Source organism: Microtus oregoni, unplaced genomic scaffold (genome assembly GCF_018167655.1).
Source record: "Microtus oregoni isolate MIOR12 unplaced genomic scaffold, Mior012 000036F_ref0000092, whole genome shotgun sequence".
NCBI lineage: Eukaryota > Metazoa > Chordata > Mammalia > Rodentia > Cricetidae > Microtus > Microtus oregoni.
The window spans coordinates 9,188,691-9,214,512 of record NW_024543095.1 but is presented as its reverse complement, the minus strand read 5'-3'; the positions used below and the strand labels follow the sequence as shown (position 1 = coordinate 9,214,512).

At 44.9% G+C, this 25,822-nt stretch overlaps 1 protein-coding gene and 1 pseudogene across 2 annotated transcripts in view; both read right to left on the bottom strand.

Moving 5' to 3' along the window:
• The window catches only part of Vit (vitrin), a 113,703-nt gene that overhangs the window by 80,890 nt on the left and 6,991 nt on the right, over window positions 1–25,822 (bottom strand). For both annotated transcript variants that reach the window (XM_041631168.1, XM_041631169.1), the window contains exon 2: window positions 10,708–10,777. In XM_041631168.1, the coding sequence (XP_041487102.1) occupies window positions 10,708–10,759 (52 nt within the window). In that variant the 5' untranslated portion in view covers window positions 10,760–10,777. The remainder of the gene's footprint in view (window positions 1–10,707; window positions 10,778–25,822) is intronic.
• LOC121432969 lies at window positions 7,693–10,057 on the bottom strand (annotated as a pseudogene).

The window sequence follows — 25,822 nt, the reverse complement described above, 5'->3', positions numbered from 1 at the left end:
GTGTCATGTCCCTGTGCACAGAACACAAAATTACACTTAATCCTGGCGGAGAACTGGGGTTAGCGAATTCCTGTGCTCTCTTGGTGCAGGCGGAACCATACAGGAAAGCAGTTTGATAATAGGTTTCAAGAGCCCTGGAAATGATCTCCTCTGACATAGAAACTGCCCTCTTGGGACTATATCTCAAGTTACCTTCTTTGATACAGACAGAGATTTATGTAAAGATTCTCATTAGAGCATTTTTAAGGGCTATCTGGAAAGAACAGAACGTTGGAAACGTCCCAGCAATCGGGAATGTGTAAGCATTGGTTACAAATGATGTGCAGGGGGGGGGGGGGGGGGACTAAATCAACTGTGAAGTGCTCAGCTCGAATGTGAGCCATGATTTCGACAGTTAAAATAGAGGCAGAGGAAAAAGACCCGGAACAATACGCCAAAATGTTAATAACGATGAAATCACGATTTATATATCTATATGTATATTCTATGTTCTGCATTTCTCCCTACTGTATCAGATCACTTACATGTACAAACTTAAATTTCATACTACGTGTGTCTCTTTTACAATTAAAAACAGACTTTATCATTCAATTATTTTTAATTTGGTCATATTATAGTCATATGGACTTATAATGAAAGTTCATTCTAAAGTTATTGGCATACTTAGTCTGTGCCTGTGTTTTCTAGCAAGTTATGAATTATAATCTAATTTCCCGGGAAGACATAAAATGTCAGGCTAGCTCATCAATAAGCAAGTCAGGAAACACCTAGGTGCCTAGAACTTTCACAGAAATGCCTTATTTTTGCATAGAAACAGCTCATTTTTTTTTTTTGCACAGAAATTTCTTGTTAGATCTTTTAGGCTCTCCATCCAGTTAGTGTCCACAGCACCTTTCTGAAACCTTATCTATAAAACAGACCATCTTAAAGTCATTCAAGTTCCCTAATGTTTGACTTGTGATATATTTACTCATTGGAACCTTAGGGCACATGAAATAAGTGAGAGTTTCACAGCAAACACAGGACTTTATTTTCTATAATTTTGTGCAATATCAAGGCAGGCTTCAAATCATGTAATGGTACACCTAGGGAGTCCTTTGGAATTCATCCCCTGCCTTTTGTTTTAGGGAATGAAACCCAGGTCAAAGTTAACACCTTGGCTAAATCTGAGGCTGGAACCAAAAAGCAGGCGTGGCAGCAAGAGTCTTGGTCTTTTGACTTAATTTGTCCCCTCCTCCTCAGTAGAAATGTTGGCTTTACTTGGATCTCCTAAGACAAAGAGGGATACACAATTCTGCAGTACACTTAAGGATATCTAAAAGAAACATGGGCTGGAGAGATGGTGCTTTCTGCTCTTCCTGAGGACCTGAGTTTGATTCCCTGCACCCACATCAGACAGCTTACAACAACCCCTGTAACGGCAGCTTCAGGGGGACCTGGCACCTCTGTGGGTACTTGAATTCATATGCATATACCTCCACACAGACCTCCCATACATGGTATACATAAAAGTAATAAAAATAAATCTTAGAAAAGGAAACGCCACTCTAACACTCAATAACTGGTGTTAATTTCAGGAGTTTGGTAGTGTTTGTTGGATGGCTCTGATGCCTTCAGAATTCAGCATCCCTATGGACAATCCTTTGCTGCATCACCGTGATGTTGAAAGGCTATGGTGTTGTGGAGCGCCAGGGAAAGACTATCTCAAGGATGATTGCTTGAGGCGGAATGCCGAAAGATCAAAGGTGCAGCTCTAACGGGAATAAAGATGGTCCACCAAGAGAATAAAGAAGAGAATAAATAGGCCACTGAGGTAGATGATCCCATCTCACTGAGACTGGGTTTTTGCAGTGAAACTTTTTGGAGGACCAAATGAGGATTTTGAGTGTGGGAGTGAGGGTCAGCGAATTCCAAGGACGGAAACAGCATCTTCAAAGGCCTGGGGGTGAGAAATGCTACTATTCTCCAGGAAGTTCAAGGTCAAAGCTATAGTGAGAGATGGAAGCAGGAAGGACCACAACAGCCTCATACCCAAAACCTTCAAGACCCAAGACTCCATGCTACAGGGAAAGGAGAAACGCCAAGGAGTTTAAGTCAAGAGGATGGTGCTGGGAAATGAACTTCCGTAGCCATGTGTGGCGGCTCACACCTCCAGCCCCCCGAGTGGTCGTGAGACCTTCTCTCAAAGCAAAGCAATGAACAAGAAGAATAGGCATCATGGAGACCAGCAGGGCATGGTGGAAAGTGAGGGAGGACTAAGGGTTTGGGGGTGGGAAGCTGTCCTGATACCCAGTTAGGGGTGAAGTGGGGGAGGTCGGAGTGCTAGGAAGACGTAGGAAATGGCCCTGACCAGTGAGCAGAAGAAGGAGATGCTGCGGATGAAGACACCTGAAGACTCAGAGGAGCTCAGGGGCAGTAATGTCCTTCTCTTTTTTCAATAATGGACGTATTTACTATTCCCTCCCCTGGTTCTAGTATATCATGACTAATAAAAATTGTAGTAGTCAACCACTCACTCAATCTGATGCATTGATCTTTGTGTGTTGTGTAAAATAATTAGTCATGCTAATTGGTGTATCTATCACTTCATTTACATACCTATTTCTTCTTTTTTCTTTTTCTTTTTCTTTGTACTGTGAGAATGTTTCAGATCTATTCTTCTGGTAACAATACAGTACCAGGAACTGGTCACTATGGCATGCATAAAAATCCCAGAACTTACGAATCTCACCAAGAATGACACCTCCTCATGGCTTTTATTCCCCAGACCCAGGCAACCCATCCTCTACTCTCTTCTTTGACTTTTTAGGTTTTCTATGTGAGTTCATACGGCATCATTACTCTGTCTCTCTGTTCATGTCTCTCTCTCTGCCTGTGCCCGTGTATGCCTGTTTACATGTGTGGGGATGCACATGTGTGTGCATACGCAGGTATGTATACATGTACGTGGAGGTTTGAAGTTTATGTTAGGTGTCCTCCTCCATCCTTGATGGTTCTCCACTTTAAAAACTTACAGTTATTTCTCTCTCTCTCTCCCCCTCTCCCGTGTGTGTGTGTGTGTGTGTGTGTGTGTGTGTATGTGTGTGTGCAGGGAAGGGCGCACTTGCACACAACTTAGTACTATGTGGAGCGCTCAAAGGAGAATTGTGTGAGCGGATTCACTACTTCCAGCTCTGGGTCCTGGGGATTGAGTACTACCCACTATAAAAAGGTTTTCTGACAAAGGTTGAGAACAGCTTAGGTCTATGATTATAAACATAAATCATCATCATCTAACTAACTAACAGTGGTAAGTTCTACCCTAGGGCCTATGACCTCTTCGGCCATGGACTTTTGACCAGTTTTACAGCACCAGACATGAATTCCTTCCTCTGGAACAAGACACAACGCCAATCAGAGAGAAGTTGATTACCCTATGACAGTACACACTTACACCAGCGTGTACATCTTGCCTTGCACGTTGGCGGTGTAGTATCATGATACACTGTTGGGTAAGACTATGACATTTTTCTTCCCCAAACTGGCATAGTATCTCTGGCACTATGAAAGCTAGGCAGCACGGGGGAAGTGTCCGGGTTGTTTAGAGATTAATTTCTCTGTCCTGAAGCCAAAGTGTAGGGTGTGGAGACATTACCCTAACTGAAAGAAGCCAGATGTGGAAAGACATCTGGGCTCTGAAGATGGGTTAGTGGTAAAGCATTTTCCACATAGACGCCATGTCTGGAGTTCAGATCTCCACATTCTACCAAAAACGGGGCAAGTGTGGTGTTGCCTGTAACCCTGTCACTGGGGAGACAGCAACAGAGGATCCCCTGGGCAAACTGTCTAAGTAGATTAGCTGAATCAGGGAGCGCTGGGCTCAGCAAGAGATTCTGCCTGAATAAAAAAGGAGAGAAGGCTGGAGAGATGACTCAGAGGGTGAAGGAGCCGGCTGACAAACCTGTGCTGGAAATTTGGCTGGCTTGACCTTGTTCAGGTCTTGTGCACATAACCAGAGTGGCTGTGGGTTTAACAACATGTCCAGAAAGACAGCTTTTCACAGCGCCTGCTCACCGTCTGGCTCCTGTTTTCTCCCGATCTGCTCTCCTTTAGTGTTCCCATCCATCCATCAGTGGACACATGGGCTGAGTCCATGCTTGGGCTCTTGTGAACAGTGCAGTCATAAACACGGAAGTGCAAATGTCTTGGAGCACGCTAATTCTGTTTCTTTTGGATATGTACCCAGAAGAAAGGTTGTAAAATCACAGGGTAGTTTTATTTTTAATTTTTTGAGGAACCTCCATACCACTTTTTATAATGAATGCCATCATGAGCGTACAATTTTATATACCCACCGAAGGGACCCGTATAGACTCAGGACGCTCCAAGACCAAGCTCTCAGCACAAAGGAAATGTATTTGCCTCAGAGAGACAAAAGCAAGGAATAAGAGACAAAGACAAGATATAGAGGATGAGGGAGAAGGGAAAGCTAACAAGGAAGGGAGGAAGGTCCTTAGCAGTGTAATACACACACACACACACACACACACACACCACTCAGATGACAAAGGACTGCCTCTTTTTCAAATGTTCATCAACTCGTGAGATTGCACCCATCTGATAAAGGCCATTCAAAAGATATAATGTGATATATCATGGTGGCTTTGATTTATATTTACCTAATGATTAGTGATGCTCAACTTTCAAAAAAAATACATCTATTTGTTTGCTATTTGTCTATGTCCTTCTAAGAAACGTCTGTTTTGGTCTATCTTTAAAATTATTTTCTTGTTATTTATGTTTTTGAGATCCTCTATAATATTAATATTAACCTGTCATCAGATACATGGCTTGCAAATATTCTTTCTTCCCCCACAGGCTGTCTCTGCACTCTATTGATTACTCCCCGCGCTGTGCAGAAGTTGTCTGAGGTGACCTCATACGACAGTTTTGCTTCTGTTGCCTGAGCTTTCAGGGTCAGGTCTAATGAGCTTTTTTTTTTTTTTTTTTTTTGGCCTGGACCAATTTCAAGGCAATTTTTCTAGGCTTGTTTTCAAGATCTCTCCAGTTTCAAGTCTTATGTTCAAGACTTTTTTTTTTTTTACTTTTGGTTGATTTTAAGAATTGGATCAGAGCTCAGTATCTAATTCCATTCTTCTGCACACGAATATCATATTTTCCCAGGGCAGTGCATTTAGGAGATTATCCTTTTCCTGTTATCTTTGCTAAAGATGAACTGACTATAAGTTTATTCCTGGACCGTCTTCACTTCCCGTTATTCTTTTTCTAGTACCATGCTACTTGGATTGGCATATCCACTGTGGTTTGATCGTGAGATGTCCCTGGTAGGCTGATGTGTTTAGACACCTGGTTCTTAGCTAGCGGTGCTGTTTTGGAAGGTGGAAAACCTTTGGGTGATGGGCACTGTCTGGAAGAAGTGAATCACTTGAATGAGCCTTGAATTTTTTTTTTTTTAGTCCAGCCCCACTTTCTGACTACCCTCTGCTTCCGGACTGAGCTCACACTGTAATTAGCCCCCTCAAACTCCTGCTGCCATAATTCCTTGCTCTGACGTAGTGTATCCCTTGAACTTTAGCCAAAGTAAACCCTTATTCCTTTAAGTTGCCTCATTTCAGGTACTTGGTTACAGCATCAAGAAAAGCAGTAAATACAGTAACTTTGAAAACGACATTAAAATAAGTTTTAAAAATGCTTTCAACTTTCTTTAGTTCAGGTCAGGAAAGGAAAAGTAGAAAACATGGTGTTTGGGAGCCAAAAAGATAGTTCCTTTACAGTTACAAACAAAGAAACAGTAATTGTTAAAGAAATGAGCATTGCACGGAGGGCTGCCAGTGTTTTCATAGGCCCGGGCACCGAGGCATTCAGAAGTCACTGAAGCCATGGTCCAAGAGGTCCTGGCTGCGGTTTGAGCTGGCCCAGGAGTCAAACATTTTAGCGTTCATTGTATGGATGTTCCTCATTTTATGACATGCGAAACGTGAGATGCACAGGGCCATGGAGGTGTCCAACACAGTTTCTGAGAGAAGCCTAGGAGGTCAGGCAATATGCAGACAGGTTGGATGTTCTGCAGGGACCTGCTAGTGACACATAGAACTCGAGCAGCGAGTGAGTTTCTGGGATTTTGGAGCCAAGAACATGGGATACCCGCTAAGGAAAGTGGCAGGCGCTAGTGGAGATGTCCAGAAAGAAGCCATAAGTGTTAGACCATAGCTACAGCCATGTCCAGGACTGTTGGAGTCCAGCTACCGGGGCACCAGGTGTTTGGCACAGAACTACCTAGCTTCTGCTTTCATGATGGATTTCAGCCTCCCTTCGGCCCCTCTTTCCCACCTATATGCCATCTGCCCATTTTGGAATGGGCACACCTATGCTCCATCACTATATACTGGATGACCATGACTTTCTGCTGTTCCAGAACCTCATAATTAATAGTTTGCTTTGTGCCTCAGAAGAGACCTTGAACTTCAAACTTACAGCGTTGAGACTGTTAAAGCTTCAGGGACTCTTTAACTTGGGTTAAATACAGTTTATATTATGAGATGACCATAATCTTTGAAGGCAAGGGCATAATATATGTCGAATCTGAAATGTGCCCCATAGGCTCCTGCTTTGACTTATTGTTCCCCAGTTGGTGGTGTTATGTAGGAGGCTGAGAACTTTTTGAGGGTCAGAATTGGCTTATGGAATTAGGGTACAGGACACCTAGGCTGACTTTGGAAGGTTGTGCCTGGCCCTTTGTTCTGTCTCTCTGCTTCCCTGTCTGCTGTGACCCACAAAGCCCCTGCCACACCTTCTGCTATGAACTGAACAGCCCAGTCCCACCAGGCTCTTCTTGACATTATGGTCTGAAACCCCAGCCCAGTCTAATCTTTTCCTCCTGTCATGTTGTTCTGGCACAACAATACAAAAGCAGAAACATTCTGTACATTTACTGAGTTTCTTTACTACTTCTAAAGGGTTGTTCGTGGGTGTTTTCCACATGTCAAGTGTCCTAGTCTCATAGACATTTTTTGAATGTTTTTCAAATTTAACTAGTATTTTCGAATTAAATCTTAATTTCAATATTGTGTGTGTGTTGGGGAGATGTTGAGCAGCGCAGGTGTCTCTATAAGCCAGAGGCATCAGATTCCTCCAGAGCTAGAGTTACAATGGGTTGGTAACCGCCTGATGTAGGTGCCCGCTCACCTGTAGGAACAATACACCTTAATCACCAAGCCATCGCTCAAGCCCAGTGACTTATTTTTTAACCTTTTCCTTACCTAACTGATCTGACTAGGAATTTCAGCACAAGAATAGACATATTTATCTTATTCATCATCATAGAGGAAGGACTTTGTGCTTTCAGTGTGGGATTGTTGTCATATGTGGCTTTCCACGGTGTAGTGTGGGATTGTCAGTGTGGTTTCTATGGTGTAGTGTGGGATTGTCATATCTGGCTTCCATTGTGCTGAGGTACAGGGTGTCCTTTTTTCTGCTTTCATTATCTGAGCATCCTTGTGAGGAAAAGGCCAGGCCATGAGGGGCAGGGAGCAGAGTAACTAAGTCTCCCTTCTTGGGTCTGTGGTACATAAGAAAAGTCTGGGTGTGAGCCACCCTGTTAAGATTTGATTCATTTTGCTTTAGGAAATTCTTCTTATTTTCACCTCCACTTTTTTTTCCCTAGGAGAATTTTATTGGCCTTTTGAATAAGGTTTATTTTCTAGGAAGAATGACCCCATCACACTTCTGCTGAGACCAGCACATGGCCTCCCCTTTGCTGATTCTGTGGCCCCAATGCAGCTTGTCCTGCACTTCCTGTCTGCCATGCTGAAACCCGACCTTCCCAACAGCACCACATGGAAATCCAGGAGATCCCAATGTAGGTCATATCTGAGGTCCAGATCACCATGTTCCTGAATCCCCAAACCAAAATTCCAGGATCCGAAAAGTGATTTCCCCATAACTTATACTGTCACAGCCTCAAATCTTTCTCCAGGATTTCTTCCGCCTTGGCTCCACTGACTGTGCAGGGAGCAGCAATCTTTTATTTCCTCTGATGCTGAAAGACCTGACAGGGATCTAGCTTTGAGAAATGCAGGTCTCTGGCTTGTGAGCTGCTCCAACCCTTGGCTGCCCTGCTCTCCCCTACGCAGGTATTGAGACAGAGCCTGAGTTTGCGAGGTTCCTGCAAACGATTCTCCTTTTCACCTTGACCTTGCACCACTGAAGAACAGGAGGCAGCTCACCTCCACTTCTTTAATGTTAAAAACTTGTTAACCTGTAGCTCAAAGTAATGAGGAAGTGAAAGACTGTACTCCCAAGGTGCATGCTTCCTTTACTACTAAAGCAGGCCTGGCATATGAAGTAATTGCATTGATGAGGCAGCCTAGAGCAGGAAAAGTCTAACGGAGCCGAATTCCACTTGGCTCGAGCTATCCTCAATCTGTCTTCTAATCAAGGCCTTAGCAACCTGGGACTCCACCTGCACTAAGCAATGCATACACCCGCTCTAAACAGTCTAATTGCTCCTCTCAACAACCTTTTGGTAACCCTCCTTTGGGGCGATTTTCCATTCAAGAATGTCCTGTAACATTCGGTAGTTAAAGACAGAAGACTGGTCCAGCTTGAACTGGTCAAACTATGTCTTCTGGGTGAACCCTTACAGACAACCCCTTATTTATCATCGCATGCTCCTGCATAACTGGGTGTGTATATGATTAGTAGCAGGCAAATTATGATATAGCACACGCAGGTAAAGAAGGGCTTACGAGGGGCTGGAATGATGGATCAGACGTTGAGAATTCAGTTCCCGGAATCCACAAAGAGCATAGCCCCGTGTAGCTCCAGCTCTAGAGAGACTGACTTAATTTCTAGACCATGTGGGTGTGATGTGGGAGTGTCATATATCAATCTGTTGATTTCATTGGCTAAGTAATAAACAAACTGCTTGGGCTCATAGCTTAGAACATAGGTGGGTGGAGTAAACAGAACAGAATGCTGGGAGGAAGAGGAAGTGAGCTCAGAGATGCCATCCTCTCCTCTCCTGGGCAGACACACGCAATGACGCTCCTACCCAGGATGGACATAGGCTAGAATCTTCCCGGTAAGTGCACCTTGGGGTGCAACACAGATGATTAGAAATGGGCTAGTCCAGGTGCGAGAGTTAGCCTAGAAGAGGCTAGATAGAAATAGGCCAAGCAGTGTTTAAATGAATACAGTTTGTGTGTTGTTATTTCGGGGCATAAGCTAGCCATGTAGGCGGCTGGGGTGCTGGGGACGCAGCCCCGCCTCTCTTATTACTACATGGGTGCTTGCATAGACAGTGGCTCTCAACATGAGTCATGACCCCCAGGGCTGAATGACCCTTTCACAGGGGTCACATATCAGCTATCCTGCACATTAGATATTTGCATTATGATTTGTAACAGAAATGAAATTACAGTTATGAAGTAGCAATGAAATAATTTTAAGGTTGTGGTCACTACAACATGAGGAACTGTATTAAAGGGTCACAGCATTAGGAGGGTTGAGAACCACCGCTAACAACAAACTGATGGTGTCTCAGAACTTGAACGCATGTCCTCTCTCTGACTTCAGCCCGGTGATCATCTGATCATGATGAGATTTTTTTTTGCTTTTCAAACTATGTCACCTTTTTTTTTTCCCATTCCTCAATTGTGTTCAGGCAACTCCCTCTGAACAGGCTTGAACATGTTCATTTTGTAATGCACTAAACTTCATCTCTTCCCCCATGCAATTTGTGCACTGAAGTCTGAATCCCCAGGTTCTCAGAATATGACCTGGTCTGAAAATAGGTGATTGGCACAGATAATTGGTTGAATGGGATAAGATCATACTGGAGTTCTTGATCCAATAAAACTGATACCGTTACAAAAAGGGAAAAGACAGGCTCAGGCAGGCACACAGGGGGCGTCAGGTGAAGGTGATGGGAACAAGAGTGTTGTACCCATAAACCAAGAACATCAGAGATATCCAGAAAGCATCCAGAAGTTAGGGAAGAGGCCTGGGGAAGACTTTTTCCCTCAGTACTGGCTGAAAGAACCATTCTCACCGACATATTGATTTTGGATTTCAAGACTCCAGAGCCGGAAGGCAACACATTTTTGTTGGTCTAGGTTACCCAGCTTGTGGTAAAGCCCCAACAAGTTAATACAGACTATCTATACGGACTTCATGCCCCTCTGTTTCAGCATAGCATGTAGATTTATGTCAGCCAGCAAAGCCCCAGACAGTGGGTACTAAGGACAGAATATTCCCCCTGGTTTAGTTCTAAACACACCAGCGGTGTCTGGAGCCCAGTAGGTCTGCTATTTCTCAAAGACATCCAAACTGTATTCTTGGAAAATAAGAGAGGCCTCAAATATTTCATCTTCAAAGTATGAGAACTTAACTGCCTAAGTAAAACCATTGTCTTAGAAATATTCCTCTTCTTTTTTGAGAAATTAAGAAACAGAGGGATCTTAAATTCAGGGTCTGAAATATGTGTTTGTTGATCGAATATGTGTGTATAGTAAATGTACCATGTAAACCACATATATGATATAAATATTTGCTTTAGATGAACACACACACAGAGGCATCTTAAATTTGATCTATTCTTTACATTCCCCCTTAAACTTCTGTTATTGTTCATGTGTTCTGTCTTGGCTTAAAACCTTTCTTGGCCAGATTCAAAGAGCATCCAGATCCACACAGCCTGGTACTCACCGAGCAAGACTTCAATAACAGATGCCTTCATAGTGGGGACAACGATGCCCATAAATATCAAAATGGCACCCTGGAAAGAGAGAGAGAAATATCATCAACCTTCAGCCAGGAGTTCTGAAACAGACGCCTGAAGTATCTGGGGACATTCTGCATCATTTTGCATTGCCCTCTGGAGTCGGGATTCAAAGCTTTGGCTTTCTACAGGAAGATGCATAGATGGAGCAGGATAACTGCACCGGTACCCAGAGAGTTTATTCTCAGTTAGAAAACCCTTTTTAGTTATCTGCCTCTGATTTTCTAGAGATTTCCTTAGGACTGACAAACAGCCTCTCCATTTTGAGACTGTGTCTCAGTTGTCCTCAGATTTGGCCAACAGCCATATTTACGGTATCAAGGGAAGAATTTAAGTTTACAAATAAATCAACCCTTCAATAAATATGAAATTCCTATAATATGGCTCTTCTTAAGGAAAAAGGTGATAAAACTGTATTAAAATTCAGTTCTCACACCTGCATTGCTGGTGGGAGTGCAAACTGGTATAGTCCCTTTGGATGTCAGTGCAGCGATTTCTCAGATAATTAGGAAACAACCTTTCTCAAGACCCAGCAATACCACTTTTGGGTATATATCCAAAGGATGCTCAACCATGCCACAAGGACATGTGCTCAACTATGTTCATAGCAGCTTTGTTTGTCATAGCCAGAACCTGGAAACAACCTAAATGCCCCTCGACTGGAGAATGGATAAGGAAAATATGGTACATTTACACAATGGAATACTACACAGCAGAAAAATAACAACATCTTGAAATTTGGAGGCAAATGGATGGAGCTAGAAAACATCATTTTGAGTGAGGTAACCCAGACACAGAAAGACAATTATCACATGTACTCACTCATAAGTGGCTTTTAGAAATAAAGCAAAGGCAACCAGCCTACAAATCACAATCCCAGAGAACCTAGAAAACTAAGAGAGACTTACATGAATCTAATCTACAGGGGAAGTAGAAAAGACAAGGTCTTCTGAGTAACTTGGGAGCATGGGGAACTTGGGAGAGGGTTGAAGGGGAGAGAAGAGGCAGGGAGGGGAGCAGAGAAAAATGTAGAGCTCAATAAAATCAGTAAAAAGAGCCAGTTCTCACTCTTAAAATGCATAGTTTAACAGAGGTGTAAAAACATCGGTGAAAGCAAATAACCATGGCATTAGAGAGCATGAGAGAGCCCGAGGCCTCATGAGGAAGTGGAAGAGGTGTTTACAGAGCAGTGGGCCTCTGACCTTGCTTCATACTGGTATCACTGGGAGTTTAAAGACTGAATCAGATTCTGTTGGGGATAGAGTCTGCAGAGATGGAGCTGCACAGGTGGAGCTGCACAGATGGAGCTGCACAGGTGGAGCTGCATAAGTGGAACTACACAGATGGAGCTGCACAGATGGAGCTGCACAGGTGGAGCTGAACAGATGGAGCTGCACAGGTGGAGCTGCATAGTTGGAGCTGCACAGGTGGAGCTGCACAGGTGGAGCTGCATAGTTGGAGCTGCACAGGTGGAGCTGCACAGGTGGAGCTGCACAGGTGGAGCTGCATAGTTGGAGCTGCACAGGTGGAGCTGAACAGATGGAGCTGCACAGGTGGAGCTGCACAGGTGGAGCTGCACAGATGGAGCTGCACAGGTGGAGCTGCACAGATGTGCCACTCTTTTGTGGCCTGGGAGTTTGTTGGTAAATCTACTTTCTGGGAGGAAAGCTTTGAAATTCCTCTGATAGTTCAACATGTAACCAAGTTCAAAAGGCGGTTGTTTAGCAGGGCTGCTCTTCACAGCACACACGAGTCCTTTTGTTATCTTGTTAAAATGTTGAGTTTTAGTCCACTTGGTCTGGGCCTAGGAACAGGCACATTAAAGGAAGAAAGGAGATGTGCCCAATCTCATCTGATCTAGGAAGCTAAGCAGGGTCTGTCCTGTTTAGTGCCTGGATGGGAGAAAGGAAGGGGATTATGTCATCTGTGAGAATAAGGAAAAACTTCATAGTTCTGGGAGCAGCTGGGCCATCAGACTGGAATGAACAGTTTCAAAACAAAAATAGGGAAAAGGGACATCCAATGCAGCGATCAGCATAAACAGAGTTCTAGGAGCTAGAAAGCACAGCGGGCATGAGAAGGTTGTTTTCTATAAAGACTACACCTCCGTTCTCTTAAAGATGTAAGGAGACCTTGAAAGTTCACCAGTACTACGATTCTCTGCACTTATTCAATACTTCATTTGGTTTTGAATCCTTATAACAAGTCAGCATGATGAGTTTGAAGGTCGTCATTGAATAGATCAAGAAACAAAGACTTAAGAAGTTCCAAATTATGTCCACAGGGCCATGAGAGGATGAGAGTGGAACAGAGGAGTAGGAGGGAAGCATCTGCCTTCAGTTCATTCAATAGAAAAGAATATGGCGGAGAACCCAGACATAAAATTGGCCTGCATTTTGTTAGCATTATCACCTAAAAAGATTGAACAGTGTCACTGGTAACAAAACACTCGTTTCTCTCTGGGCAAGCAGCATCCCCCATGCAACAGGGCTGCCTGAAGTCAGCATTCATCTCTCTATACTCTGCTGTGGCACAGGAGTTTGCTGGTAAATCTGCTTACTGGGAAGGAAAAGACCCTGAGTTGCACAGTGTGCCAGTTTCTATGATATGGATGCACACAGAATCTCATTTTTAAGCCACAAGAGTGATGTTCCTAGGTGGGAAATGTCTGTGCTTATATTCAATATTTAGATATGGATCTGCGAAGGGTTAGCACTAAGTGCTTCTCAGTTATGAATGAAATGTCAACACAAATCCCAATGGATTTAAAACGGTTTGATGTGTGAAGGAATTGCTCTAAACAATTGTGTTAGCTACAAAGAGTGACGGCCTCACAGTCCGGCTTCCCTTTCTTCATTCTGAGCAACAATTGTGATGAATCAGGTTTCCCAAGGGATGTCGTTGACCCCCAGGTAACAGTAGAGCAACGGTCTTTAATTTCAGCGTAAGACATACAATCTGCTTGCTAACTGGATTCCGAAATGGCTGTAGTATATTTTGGAACTAGTGCAGTGAGCAGTTTTTACTAATGTGAGGCACTGCTGATCAGTAGCCATGGGTTCAGCCATAAATAGCGGGCGTTCTTATGAGACAGGTGCAGGATGCGAAGTGTCCCACCCTGCTGCCTATGGCCAGCATGGCCGTAGCTCAGTGTTGTAGGCTCATCCTTCACGCTCTCTCACGCTCCACATCTCCATCGGCTAGGACCTCTGGCTTGACATTCATACTACATCCAGAATCAGCCCATATTGTCTCCACCAGTGCCCCTGGTCTAGGCCACACCCTAGTCCATCCAGATTACTTTAGTTGGCCTTCTCGGCAGGTTAACTTGTTGACCCAGATTGGTCTGTGGCATCCCTCTGCTCAGACCTGAACAGTGGCTCCCAACCATCCTAGGAAGAAAAGCCAAACTCTTCTCAGGAGGCTCAAGGTCCTACTGGATGTCACCACTTTTCTTCCTCCTGATCTCATTTTCCCCCCTAATTTCCCATTATTCTTCCCCTCACTTAATCATTCCAGGGCACAGTGGGCTCTTGACTGTTGCTAGAACATGATTTTCACCTCATGGTCTCACGTGTGCATTTACTGTCCCACTAATTGTTTGCTCTTCCCCAACACGAGCAATCTTTCTCCCAAATCTTTGTTTGAATGTTGCCTTTTTAAGGGACATTATGCAATTGTCCTATTTAAAGTCATAATCTCCCTTTCTATCCACTGCTAAGCCCTATTCTTACCTTGCTATATTTTTTTCCTGGTTACTTATCGTTTTTGACATGCTCTATAATTTACTTATTTTATTTGCCCAGTGTTGGGTTCCTTCAACAGAATGCTAACTCCATGAGGATGAGACTTTTTATTTGAGTTTATAGATGCTCAGCAAATACATGTTATATAACTATGTGGGTACCGAGGACTGTTTCCTTTTCCTAGAAAAGAAAACAAAGAAACACAAAAAAGGGAAGATCCGGATATACACCAAACCCAGTAAACCATACATTTTCCATGGTAGTCTACACTCAAAGACAAGGGGGAAACTGGAGAGCAGAGAGGAACGCTCCCAGCCATGTCCTACAGCTGCAGAAGTCATGAAGGACATACATGACCTTCACATGTGGGGTTGCATGGATAGCCACCAACCAGATCCAAGTAACGACATCTCTAATCCTGATGACGACATTACCCAAATATGACTCATGAGCAATAGAACCGACCAGAAACTCTGGTCTTCTGGAGAGTGTGTTGACAATTCTTCCTCACCCCTGCGCCTTCCTTCCTTCCTTGCTTGGCCTGTTTTTTTTTTTTTTTTCACACTCTTAAATGTAAATGTGGTTGTTTAAATGAGAGGAAAAGCATTAAAGCCTTTCTCTCTCTGGTACCCCAGAGTCCAAGACTGAAGCCCGCACAGGTTCTGTAGAAGGGAAGGCGGCCAGTATCATGAGATCACAGGGAGGGTATTCAGCAACCTGGGAACCTTAACTCCTCCTGTGCTCTCAGGAGTGTGGACAAAAATTGAGAGAGAGCTTCCAAAAGAATGCTACTTGTGCATAAATTATGAATTGTGCTGTGAGCTATAATTTAAAAGTTCCCCAATCTGTGGAGTTCTGCTGAGGGAGATAAAGCCTGGGTTGTGAAAGAAAAATATGCACTCGTGTGAGTAGATTAACACAGCCAACTCAATTAGATATCAGTGCCTGAAGCTAGAAAAGGCAAAATCTGTAATAAATAATTCTAGCACCTTGTTCTAATTTCATCTCTCTGGCTGTGAGAAAACACTCTAACCCAAAACAGCTTAGGGAACAACGAATTGATATCAGCTTACAGGTCAGAATCCATCATCATGGGAAGCCAGGGCAGGAACTGAGGCAGAAACCAAAGAGGAATGTTGCTTTCTGGGTTGCATACAGCCCAGAACCGCCTGCCCAGGGAATGGTGCTGCCCATAGTGGGCTGGGCTCCCCTATGTTTTTAACGATCAAAACAGTCTCCCACAGACACGCCTACAGGCCAACCTGAACTGAGCAATACCTCTGAGATTTTATTTTCAAGGCTTTGTCAAGTTGACAGTTAAGGTTAACTAGTCATACCTTATATTTTCTTTGCAGTCCTTAAAAAACACTTTCCCCGTGTGTTTCTAAAAAAGGAGCTCCCTATGCTGCTTTCATCTTCCTCTCTCTCCTTCTCCTCTTCCTTTCCTCTCAAATCCAACCCACTAGTAGCTGAGAGTGGCCTTGAATTCTTTGCCACCGCAACAGGTTTCTGTGGTACTGAGGATCGAAACCAGGGTTTTGTGCATTGGACAAACACTTTACGAACTGAGCTCCATCTCCGTCCCCTCCCTTTGTCCCTCTTGATCATTTGTTTCCTAAGTCCTGGAGGGAGTTGTCAGTGAGGGCCCCAATCTGCATTTGCTGAGAAAATGCCTAAGGTTTGTTCTTACACAGTGACCTTGGTTAGAAAGTGAGGGCTGACCTAGTATTTCCCACTTTAGAGAGGAGTCTGAGGTCTACAATGGGCCGGACAATTCTTTAAGGTCACATGCTAAAGTCAGCCCCAGTTTTATGGCTCTTGTTTCCGCGTATTGTTTATTCCTTGGTGTGCATAAAATGTATTTTATTGAGACTTAAAAACAAAAGCCAAATTGACTTTTCCTGAGATCTGTTTGCTAGTGTGCTTGATGCTCACAGGTAAGAGGGTAAGCTACTTAAGTCAAAGAGGTCTGAGAAGAATATTGTTCGGTAAGGTGGAAGGAGACCAAAAGGACACCTAGAAAGAAAACAGCTCACGTGGCCCGTGCAGAATGTATCATAATCTCCTTGTTCAAGGCTTCCCTGGGTGCAGAAACTGATGAACCCAGAAATTAGTAAGGCAAATAAAGATAAAACAATGATTAGCTCCTCCAGTTTGGTAGAGAGCATTTATCATCGCGCGCACACGCGCGTGCGCCGTGTGTGTGTGTGTGTGTGTGTGTGTGTGTGTGTTACATGTACCCATATCACCAACATTTTCACTAGCAGATTAAATAGTTCCACAATAACTAGAGACCAAGCTGAAGCCACGGGCTGTCATAAGATGTGACCTCTGGGGAGGAGTTACCCACTTCCCATGATGTCCAACATCTGACAAGGACAGCCGCGACCTCTGACCTGCTTTCCCGTGCCCTCCAATTAGGAAGGAGCAGCTTTCTGAAGCACGAGTCTGCAAGCACAGTCACCTGCCAGACTCTTCGCAGCCCATTCAGTCTCTAAAGAGAAAGCCTAAATTCCTTGGGGAGTCATGAGAGACTCTGAAGATGTGATCCGGGTGACCCTGCAACACCATCAAACTGAAATTCTCTTTCAGAACTCTCTCCTCTGCCTCCAGCACCTGTGGATTTCCGATATTTGTCTGTGTACGTACATGGCTCACTCATATGGTCTTCCTGGAACACCTCACCACCTTCACCGGCCCCCCACAAACTTAACAATCGTCCAGGCTTCAGCCCATGGTCCACCTCTTTTATAAAAATCGTCCTGATTTCCTAAAGTCAAAACCTATCTTCATTCATACTTCTGTTCATGATTCAAAGGAAAGAAAGACAAAAGAACAATAGAAAAAGGAAAATCTCTGTGTGCCCTATGTGCCAAGAAGGGAGAGACAAAATGCATGTTCCTGTATCAAGTTGCTGGGAGCCTTCCAGAGGGAGACTGACATGTGCTTAGTCATAGCTAACGTTTATGGGAGCACACGCTAAGTGTGGATGATGCTTTAACTTGTTCATCTTTACAATGGCCTGGGAAGGCCCTGGAAGCACACAGGAGTCAATGACTTCGCCCAAGGTGACAAGGCTGACAGGAAGAGGAGCTGAACTCCCAGATCAAAGGCCCTGCCTTCTGTACTGCCATTACCTGGAGTCTCCAAAGGAGACAGTGGTGCCCGTGGGTCAGTAAAGGGCGCAGAGAGAAACCACTCTGGGGACGGTTCCAGGGAACAGCCTCTGCTTTCTTGCGTGTGAGTAACCACTTGTACAGTGGAAGCCTGGCTCGGACTGGATAGTGAGGGCTCGCACCGCCAGGGGCTTTCTGTGGAAGAAGCACACGGAAGGAGAGGGAAGACTTCTCTGCAGGCCAGATACCCCCTTCTCAGGATACTTCAGAATTCAGCGTTCCCACTTCAGGAGCACGGTGGGCCACACTTCTAACTTAGACGCTCGGTGTGCCACGAAGGCTGGCCACTAGGTCATGCCTGCTCTTTCTCCTGTACGCCCCTGACCACCTCTGCATTCTGACTCAGTTGGTCTAAGCTGGAATCATACTGTTCAAAGGCACTCACACGGATTCCACTGGGCGGTGAGCCTATCTACTCTCAGAGCTCCCAGCAAGGAAAGATTGAGTGGATGGCACATGGCTCGCGCGTGGGGACTGGAAGAAGCTTGAACAACTTAGCTGAACTTCAGGGAGCGACTCAGCCAGGCATGGAAGAGCAATGAGGTTATTACAGAGGGAGGAAGGGGCTGCATAAGCCTTGAATGTCATGCCTAAAGAATGCGAGATTATTCCTGTAGGCAACAGGGAGACATGGCAGGCTTAAGCACGATTTTTTTTTTTGCATTCATCATTTTTAATAAGCCCCTTGGAGGTCTACTTGAGCCACCCACTTGGAAAAAAATCTGCCCCATTGGACATATTGAGGTGATATAATGGTGGCGTCGGTCTGATCTAGGGGTGGTGTGGAGGAGCACCTGACCATGCTCGGTCCATGAAGTGGAGGGAGCCAGAATCCATCTGGAAACATTTAACAGCTATGGAGAGTTTGATTGTTACTTCCATGATGCTGCAGTTCCCAAGGGACAGAGGCCTCTGTGTGGAGCGAGGCCACATCTGCAGTCTTCTGCTTGCCTGGAAATCCTTAGCCACTCGTCACTGATGATCGTGAGATGATCAGAAGAGAGGAAAAAGGAGGTTGGCATTCAGAGGGTCCCTTGAAAGGTGGAGGTGGCCTCGATGTGGACAGTGGCCTTTGCACAGATTATAGATCTGGGGGCTTGGTCTCCATGCCTGTAGTCACTGCAGCTTTATACCAACAGGCCTCGTGAGGGGGCTACCAGAGTCTTCCGATTTGAAGGGCTTGAAGATCCCATGTTGCATAACTTCATCTCATGCACACATGTACTTTTGAAATGGTGTAAAATGACCTTCAGTCTATGTGTGCAAGATGTGGACAAAACATGTGAGTGTTGAGTTTGGACTTGGGTCCTATCCTCGGGATATCTCAAGGATATAAATGAATTTAAAACTTCAGAACAAAGTCCCAGATTCAAATGGCTCTGGTCCCAGGTGTTTTAGCTAAGGAATACTCAAACTGTAGTAATTACTACTTTAGGTGGGTTGCATCCTGAAAAATGGGCAGAAATGAAGCAGTTTAATCTTACGTTTTGGGAATAATAGTTGCCTCTCTCATTGGAAATGAAGAAGGTGGCAGAAGGTTCCAGGTCTACTGGCAGTCATTTTGTGACGATGAGAAAATCCACACTTCTGGAAAAGTTAGCATAAGAAGACATTGGGCAGCCTTGGGTATTTCTGGGCATCCTCAGGTATTGCAGAGAAATAGACTGGAAGCTTGGAGCCTGTGCCCAACTCTGTCTTTTGTTTTGTTTTTATTTTGTTTGATTATTTTTTTTGAGACAGGATTTCTCTGTCTGGAATTGGCTCTTGTAGACCAGGTTGGCCCTGAACTCACAGAGATCTGCCTGCCTCTGCCTCCCGAGTGCTGGGACTAAAGGCGTGCGCCAGCACCGCCTGGCCCCCGGGGCCCAACTCTGGATCATCTGTTATATGAGATAATAAATCTCCTGTTCAATTCAGTTACAACTGAGGTGTGGTAATAGGGGCGGCGGGCTGCGTTCCCAGCACCCCGGCCGCCTGCTCAGCTAGCTTATGCCCCGAAATAACAACACACAAACTGTATTCATTTAAACACTGCCTGGCCCATTCTCTTCTAGGCTAATTCTCACATATTAATTTAGCCCGTTTATAATCATCTGTGTGTAGCACCCCAAGGTGCGCTTACCAGGGAGATTCTAGCCTAGTCCATCCTGGGTCCGAGCTTCATCCCGGGAGCGGGACATGGCGTCTCTCTCAGGCGTCTGCTCCCGAGAGGAAAGCGGTCGAGTCTCTGACCTCACTTCCTCTTCCTCCCAGCGTTCTGATCTGTTTACTCCACCTACCTATGTCCTAATCAATAAAATGGGCCAGGGCAGTTCCTTTATTAGCCAATGACCTTCCTCCATCACTGAGGGATTATTTCTATCTCTGTAATTATCAGTCTTCATTCTTGTCCGTGACTTTAATTAGAGAAGACTAACACCGCCTGTCATACCCCAGAGTCCAGAGTGTTTTCTCAATAAACCATGCAGTGTTTCTTTCTGGGACCCACAAAAAAATTCCTTGAAGAGGCAAAATGGGCACTAAAATGTTTAGAAATCAGAGCAGTGGAGCTCACGTGTCCAGTGTCACATGTCACACAGCAAGGTCTTCATCTTGTTGTGTTGATTGTATCTATCTAGGTATGTGTTGGGGTGAGTGTGTATGTGTGGGCATGTAGAGACCAGAAGACAACCTCAGACGTCATCTTTCCGTCACTGTCCTTCCTCCTTGTTTTCTGAGACATGGCCTAGATAATCGACCTCATTGCGTAGGGTAGGCTGGGTGGCCAGTGACCTCATGGATTCTCATGTTTCTGACTGTTCAGTGCTGGGATTCCAGGAGTGTGCCACTATGTTCAGCTTCAAAAGTGGGTTCTGGGGCTGGGATGGAGGTCTTCCTTCATGCATGCACATCACTTTACTGAGAAGGCCAACTCCCCAGTTTAGTACACATGGTATTAATTATATCAGACTTCTCAAATAGCCACTATTGTACAGTTCAAACTATGCCATAACTTATTTGCTAATTATTATGAGGGGGAAATTTCAACTCTTCTTTTTTTCTGAGACAAGGTTTCTCTGTATATCCCTGACTGTACTGGAACTTCCTTTGTAGGGCAGGCTGGCCTCGAACTCACAGAGATCCGCCTGCCTCTGCCTCCCGGGTGCTGGGATTAAAGGTGTGCGCCACCACCCAGCTAAATTTCCACTCTTATTGGTGTGCTGTTCACTTTCAAAGTCCAGTGACATCTATAGGTTCAATCTGGTAAAATCAGGATGTCAACAGCTCAAACACAGTCGCCGAGAACATTCCCTTGAGTTTCAGTGACTCAGCTGGTCAACGCCTATAATCTAGCAAGAAAAGACACCTTAGACCCTTGGAAATATCCTGGGCCCCAAGAATTGAGACATTGGGAGCCTTCATATGCGGGATTGCTGAACTGCAGACCTCGTGAGGCCCTGCATAAAAAATGACAAAAGAAGACTAGATGAGAGAGGTGACAGTGGGCACAGCCTCGGGCAGGGGGCAGGGAGTCATTGAGCAGCGCCTTCATTTCTGGCCACTTCCCAGGTCCATTTCCATCAGAGAGAGATCCAGCTGGACTCGGCTCTCGGGCATGACATACATATTTCTGGACACTTTTGCTCCAGCCAGTTTTGAGTTAGTTTCTCTTTCTGGCTTGAATTAAAACCTTTCCTCGTGTTTATTTTTTAGTTAGGTCTCTTTTCCCTGAAGTGATGGCTAGTGGAATAAAAAGGCTTCAGATGAGAAGGATGCACGCAATTCTCTGTTGTCCTTAGAGCAGAGGCTTCCTAGAGAGGTTGTGTGGAACCCTGAAGCCAGGGTCTGGAAAGATGCACGGTGAAGGGACACAATGAGCTCTGGAAATGGATGACCCCAAATCACTGCTACATTGCCGTGGAGTTTCCCTAGATCATGACAGTACTGTACCAGCAAGGGGCTTTTACAACTTTGAAGACCTTTGCTTGCTACAATTGGGCTAGGAGGAAATACCCCTGTTTTTGGCACCTCATGGATGGCAGCTAGTCAAGTAGCTAAAACACCCCCAATGACCAAGCCAGCCTCCCACAAATAAAGAGTCAGGATTGTCTAATCTCTGTAACTGGCAATTTCTCTTGATGTTTATGAAAATGTTGCGTGAGCTGATATTACCACCCGGGGATTCCCCTTAAGTCTCACATATACATGGACGGATAAGGTGGGGACTCCTTATGGATGCAGTCTTTTCTTAAAGGCTGGTTTTCAAAAGGAATTGTGAGTATGGGGGTGGCACCTGAAGGGAGGTGTCTGTCCTCTGATGTCTTTAGAATCTGGAGTCCCAGGCGGTTATGAGCTGTTTGACTCAGGGACTAGGAATTGGACTCAGGTCTTCTGGAAGAATAGTAGGAGCTTTTAACCACTGGGTCATCTCCTCAGTCTGCGGATCAATCTTGATCACTGAGAAAATCCCACGGCAGAGGTACCCATCCATGGTCATCGGGTTGGATTAAACAGCTCATGTATGTTTCAATGACAGACATGTACATACATGTCTTTGCCACTCATTTATGTGGCGGTTTTTGACATTTCAGAAACCCCAAAAGGGAAAGCCTTTTTTGGTATGTGTTTGAAACGATCATTTTGTACCTCGTTAAGAACCTGCCATATGGCAATGCTTACCACATCCACAAAGGCTCCCACCAACAGTGACTTCTAGGGGAACTGCAAATAGCAATTACATTCCTGAAGTGGTAGTTGAGGTCTCACATTGCCGGTGGGGGGAAGATACGCTGGTGTGCAGGCACGCACCAATGAGCTCTACAGAACTCCTCCCAAGAGCCATTCAAAATCTGGGGAAGGAAACAAGACCCTCTAAAATGAGGTGGGCCAAGAGGGTACGTCGTGGTTACCCCGGAAACCAAGAAAGGCTTAGAAAGAATCACATGCAGCTCTTAAACATGAACTTCTCCCATCAGAGATGGCTTTACCTAATGCGTTTGACACCACATTAGCGCTGCCTGCTATTTGTGAATTCTCTCTTGGACTATTGCGGTTAGTGACTGCCAAGGGCTATCTACTGTGAATTGAGCGCTGAGTGTCTGTTTCGATTCAACCGGGATTCCCCAGAGCCTTCACTGGCGTGAACACTTTGTGCTTTCTCATGTGGCCCTAGTTCTGAGGCGCAGAAAACACATGTCCAGTTCTGAGTCGGCCTTCCAGCTGAGGTGGGAATAGGAGGGTGTGTTTTTGTGACCCATGCTTTCCCGACTGCCTCTGTGTAAAGAATGGGTTCATCTCAGATGACAGGGCTTCGGCTCTCCCAGAGCAGAGTCGAGGCACATTCTTGAATCCCGTTGAGGAGAGGCTTGTGGAAACTGGAGGGTGTGGAGGGGTGACTGTGGCTGAAGAATTAAGGGCTGTGGAGGATTAAACTCTGGAAATTGCCAGGGACAAACAGAAAGAGCTCGTTGAGAAGCAAGATACTAAATTCTCTAAGGGAACCCACCCAGCCTCTTACCAGACTGTTCTTAGCCCTTAGAGAGCTCTTATCCTCACCCACGTGCCTCTCCTTATAATTTTTGTTATGTCACACGAGTTTTGTCTTTTTATTCCTCTTCACGGAATGATTTATCTATTCATTTGTTTATTTTTATTATTATTTTTTTTATTGAGATGGGGGAGTAGCTCTCACTCTTCCTAATGCTGTGACCTTTAATACGGTTTCTCGTGTTGTGCTGATCCCCAACCGTAAAATTACTTTTGTTGCTACTTCATAACTGGAATTTTGCTATTGTTGTGAATAATAATGTAAATACCTGATATGCAGGATATCTGATATGCAAACCCTGTAAAAGCATCATTCGACTCCCGAAGGGACTGTGACCCACAGATTGATAATGTCTTACTATGTTGCCCAGGACAGCCTCAAGCTCTGGGCTGAACTGTTCCTCCTGCATCAGCCTCCTTGACTGTCTAGAACTATAGGCCTGTGACACTGGGGCTGGTTTTTCACAGAGAGTTCTAGAAGTTTAAGGAATACCCAGTAACAACTGTCCTTCCAGAGCTCACCCGGTGCTATACGCCACACTCACTGGGACTTACTTCTCATGGCAATATTCTAAAGAAAATACTCGTTTGCTTTTCAGATAATTGAAATGTAGAGAATGTGATTAAATTGTTCAAGGTTATTGAGGATTGTGAGACTATCCCAGAACTTGAATGTCAGAGCCCAAACCCTGCAGGCCTTCAGAGGCTCATGTCCCATGACTCACGACAAGATCCCCACTTCCCTTTCACACGACTCATGTGTCGGACACATTTAAAATACTTGCTTGACAATAGTGAAATTTCAGGCTGCAAAGCATACGCGCTGAACAATAAAACTTGTCATAATTAGAAAGAATTATACTGGGGTCTGAACTCATGTTCTCTTCCTCACAAGGGCTAAAATGACACACAGGCATTTTAAATGTTAAATTCAAAAGACTTGTTACCCCCACATAAAAAGATACTTGAGTATATCATAGTTGACTATGATGGGATGTCAAAATGAGAAACTCTCGGACTCAGGATTCCGTGACAGCATCAGACTCTTCTCGTGTCCCAAGGTGGTCTCCTCATACTGTTGCCTAAAGTGGGGTGGGAGGGAGGAACTGAATGCTCCCTTCATGTGTCTGGAAGGGGCTGGAGGGGAGCAAAATGCCAAAACAGTTTCCTACAGAAATTCTTGCTTCCAGTCTCTAAGTGCTTCTCTTGGCTCCCCTGTCCTTTGGCATGGCCCAGACTGTGGGTACAGTGGAGGAGGGAACAAGCTTGGGTTCCAGTTTCTGCACCTCTTTGGAAACCCAGCTTAGTCTCCCAGAGACATCACTGGGAAGTAGTTGTCCTTCAGACTCGAAACACAACGGACTTGATTTTGACTTATGATCGACTTGTCTATCAACACGGAAGAATGCGCAACCACCAAGACTTCCTGTAGAGCTGGACATCATGGCACCTGGCACATGCCCACAATCTCAGCATTCAGGAGGCAGAAGCAGAAGGACCATCGCCAGTCTTTGGCCAGCTTGGTCTACACAGCAAGTTCCAGGCCAGTGAAAACGACATAGTAAGACACTGTGTCAAAAACCAGCCCACCAAGCCGACAAACAAACAAAAACAAAATTAAAGTCAAGCAAACAGACTCCCTCTGTGAGACAGTCTTCTTGGGGTGGGCGGGTCACTGGATGCTATGGAACCAGGAACATGGAAGGCAGAAGAAACCGCACACAAAACGCCAGCCTTTCAGGGACTGAGGGGAAACTGCAAACCCCAAGCCAGAGCACCTACCACCATCTGACTGTAGGTAAGAGATCCCCAGTAAAATGAGGGCATCTTTAAAAAACCCATAGCTGTCTTTTGGGACCTAAAATAGTTGTTAAATCCTTCATAGCTTGGGGAATCTGGACAACAGCCTGTAACAATACCAGCCTAGCAACTGTAAATGGCTGTTAGTGGCCAATGGGAAAAGAGTAAGCATAACACAGCGAAAGTGAGAATTTGGTTAGTGCCCACATGGAAGTGGGGTGTAGCGTATACACTTGCAATGCTATTTTTCAGTGCTGCCGAGTACTGTAAACATGCTGATGCACCCCACATGATTAAGTTAAAACTTGACCAAGGTGATTGATAACCAATGGGGCACAGCTTGAAATATTAAGGACCCAATCAGATTTTATTCAGAGCAGAGGCAAGAGCTATTCTAAGCATGAGTTCACAGTGTGGATATCCATGGAATGTTGAAGGTACTAGGAGGAAACCTTCTCTCTGCTTATTTACAATGTATCCGCGATTTCTCCTGTCCTCACTCAGCTCCAAATACCACCCAGGCCTACCAAACTTGATCCCACTCCGGACCCACTCAGGACCCACCCAAGACCCACTCAGTCATGCTGCCATGACTCTTATACCCATCTGGCAGTTTGAAATGCTCTCCCCAGAGATTTTATGGCACTTCCCATTATTCTCATGAATAGGCATGCAATGAAAATCATTTCCCATTTCACTGCTCATACATCCCCCAACCTCCTTGCTTGTGTTTTATGCGACACACACACACACACACACACACTTTCTAGTTCATGCCCCAACATTGGCAGTTC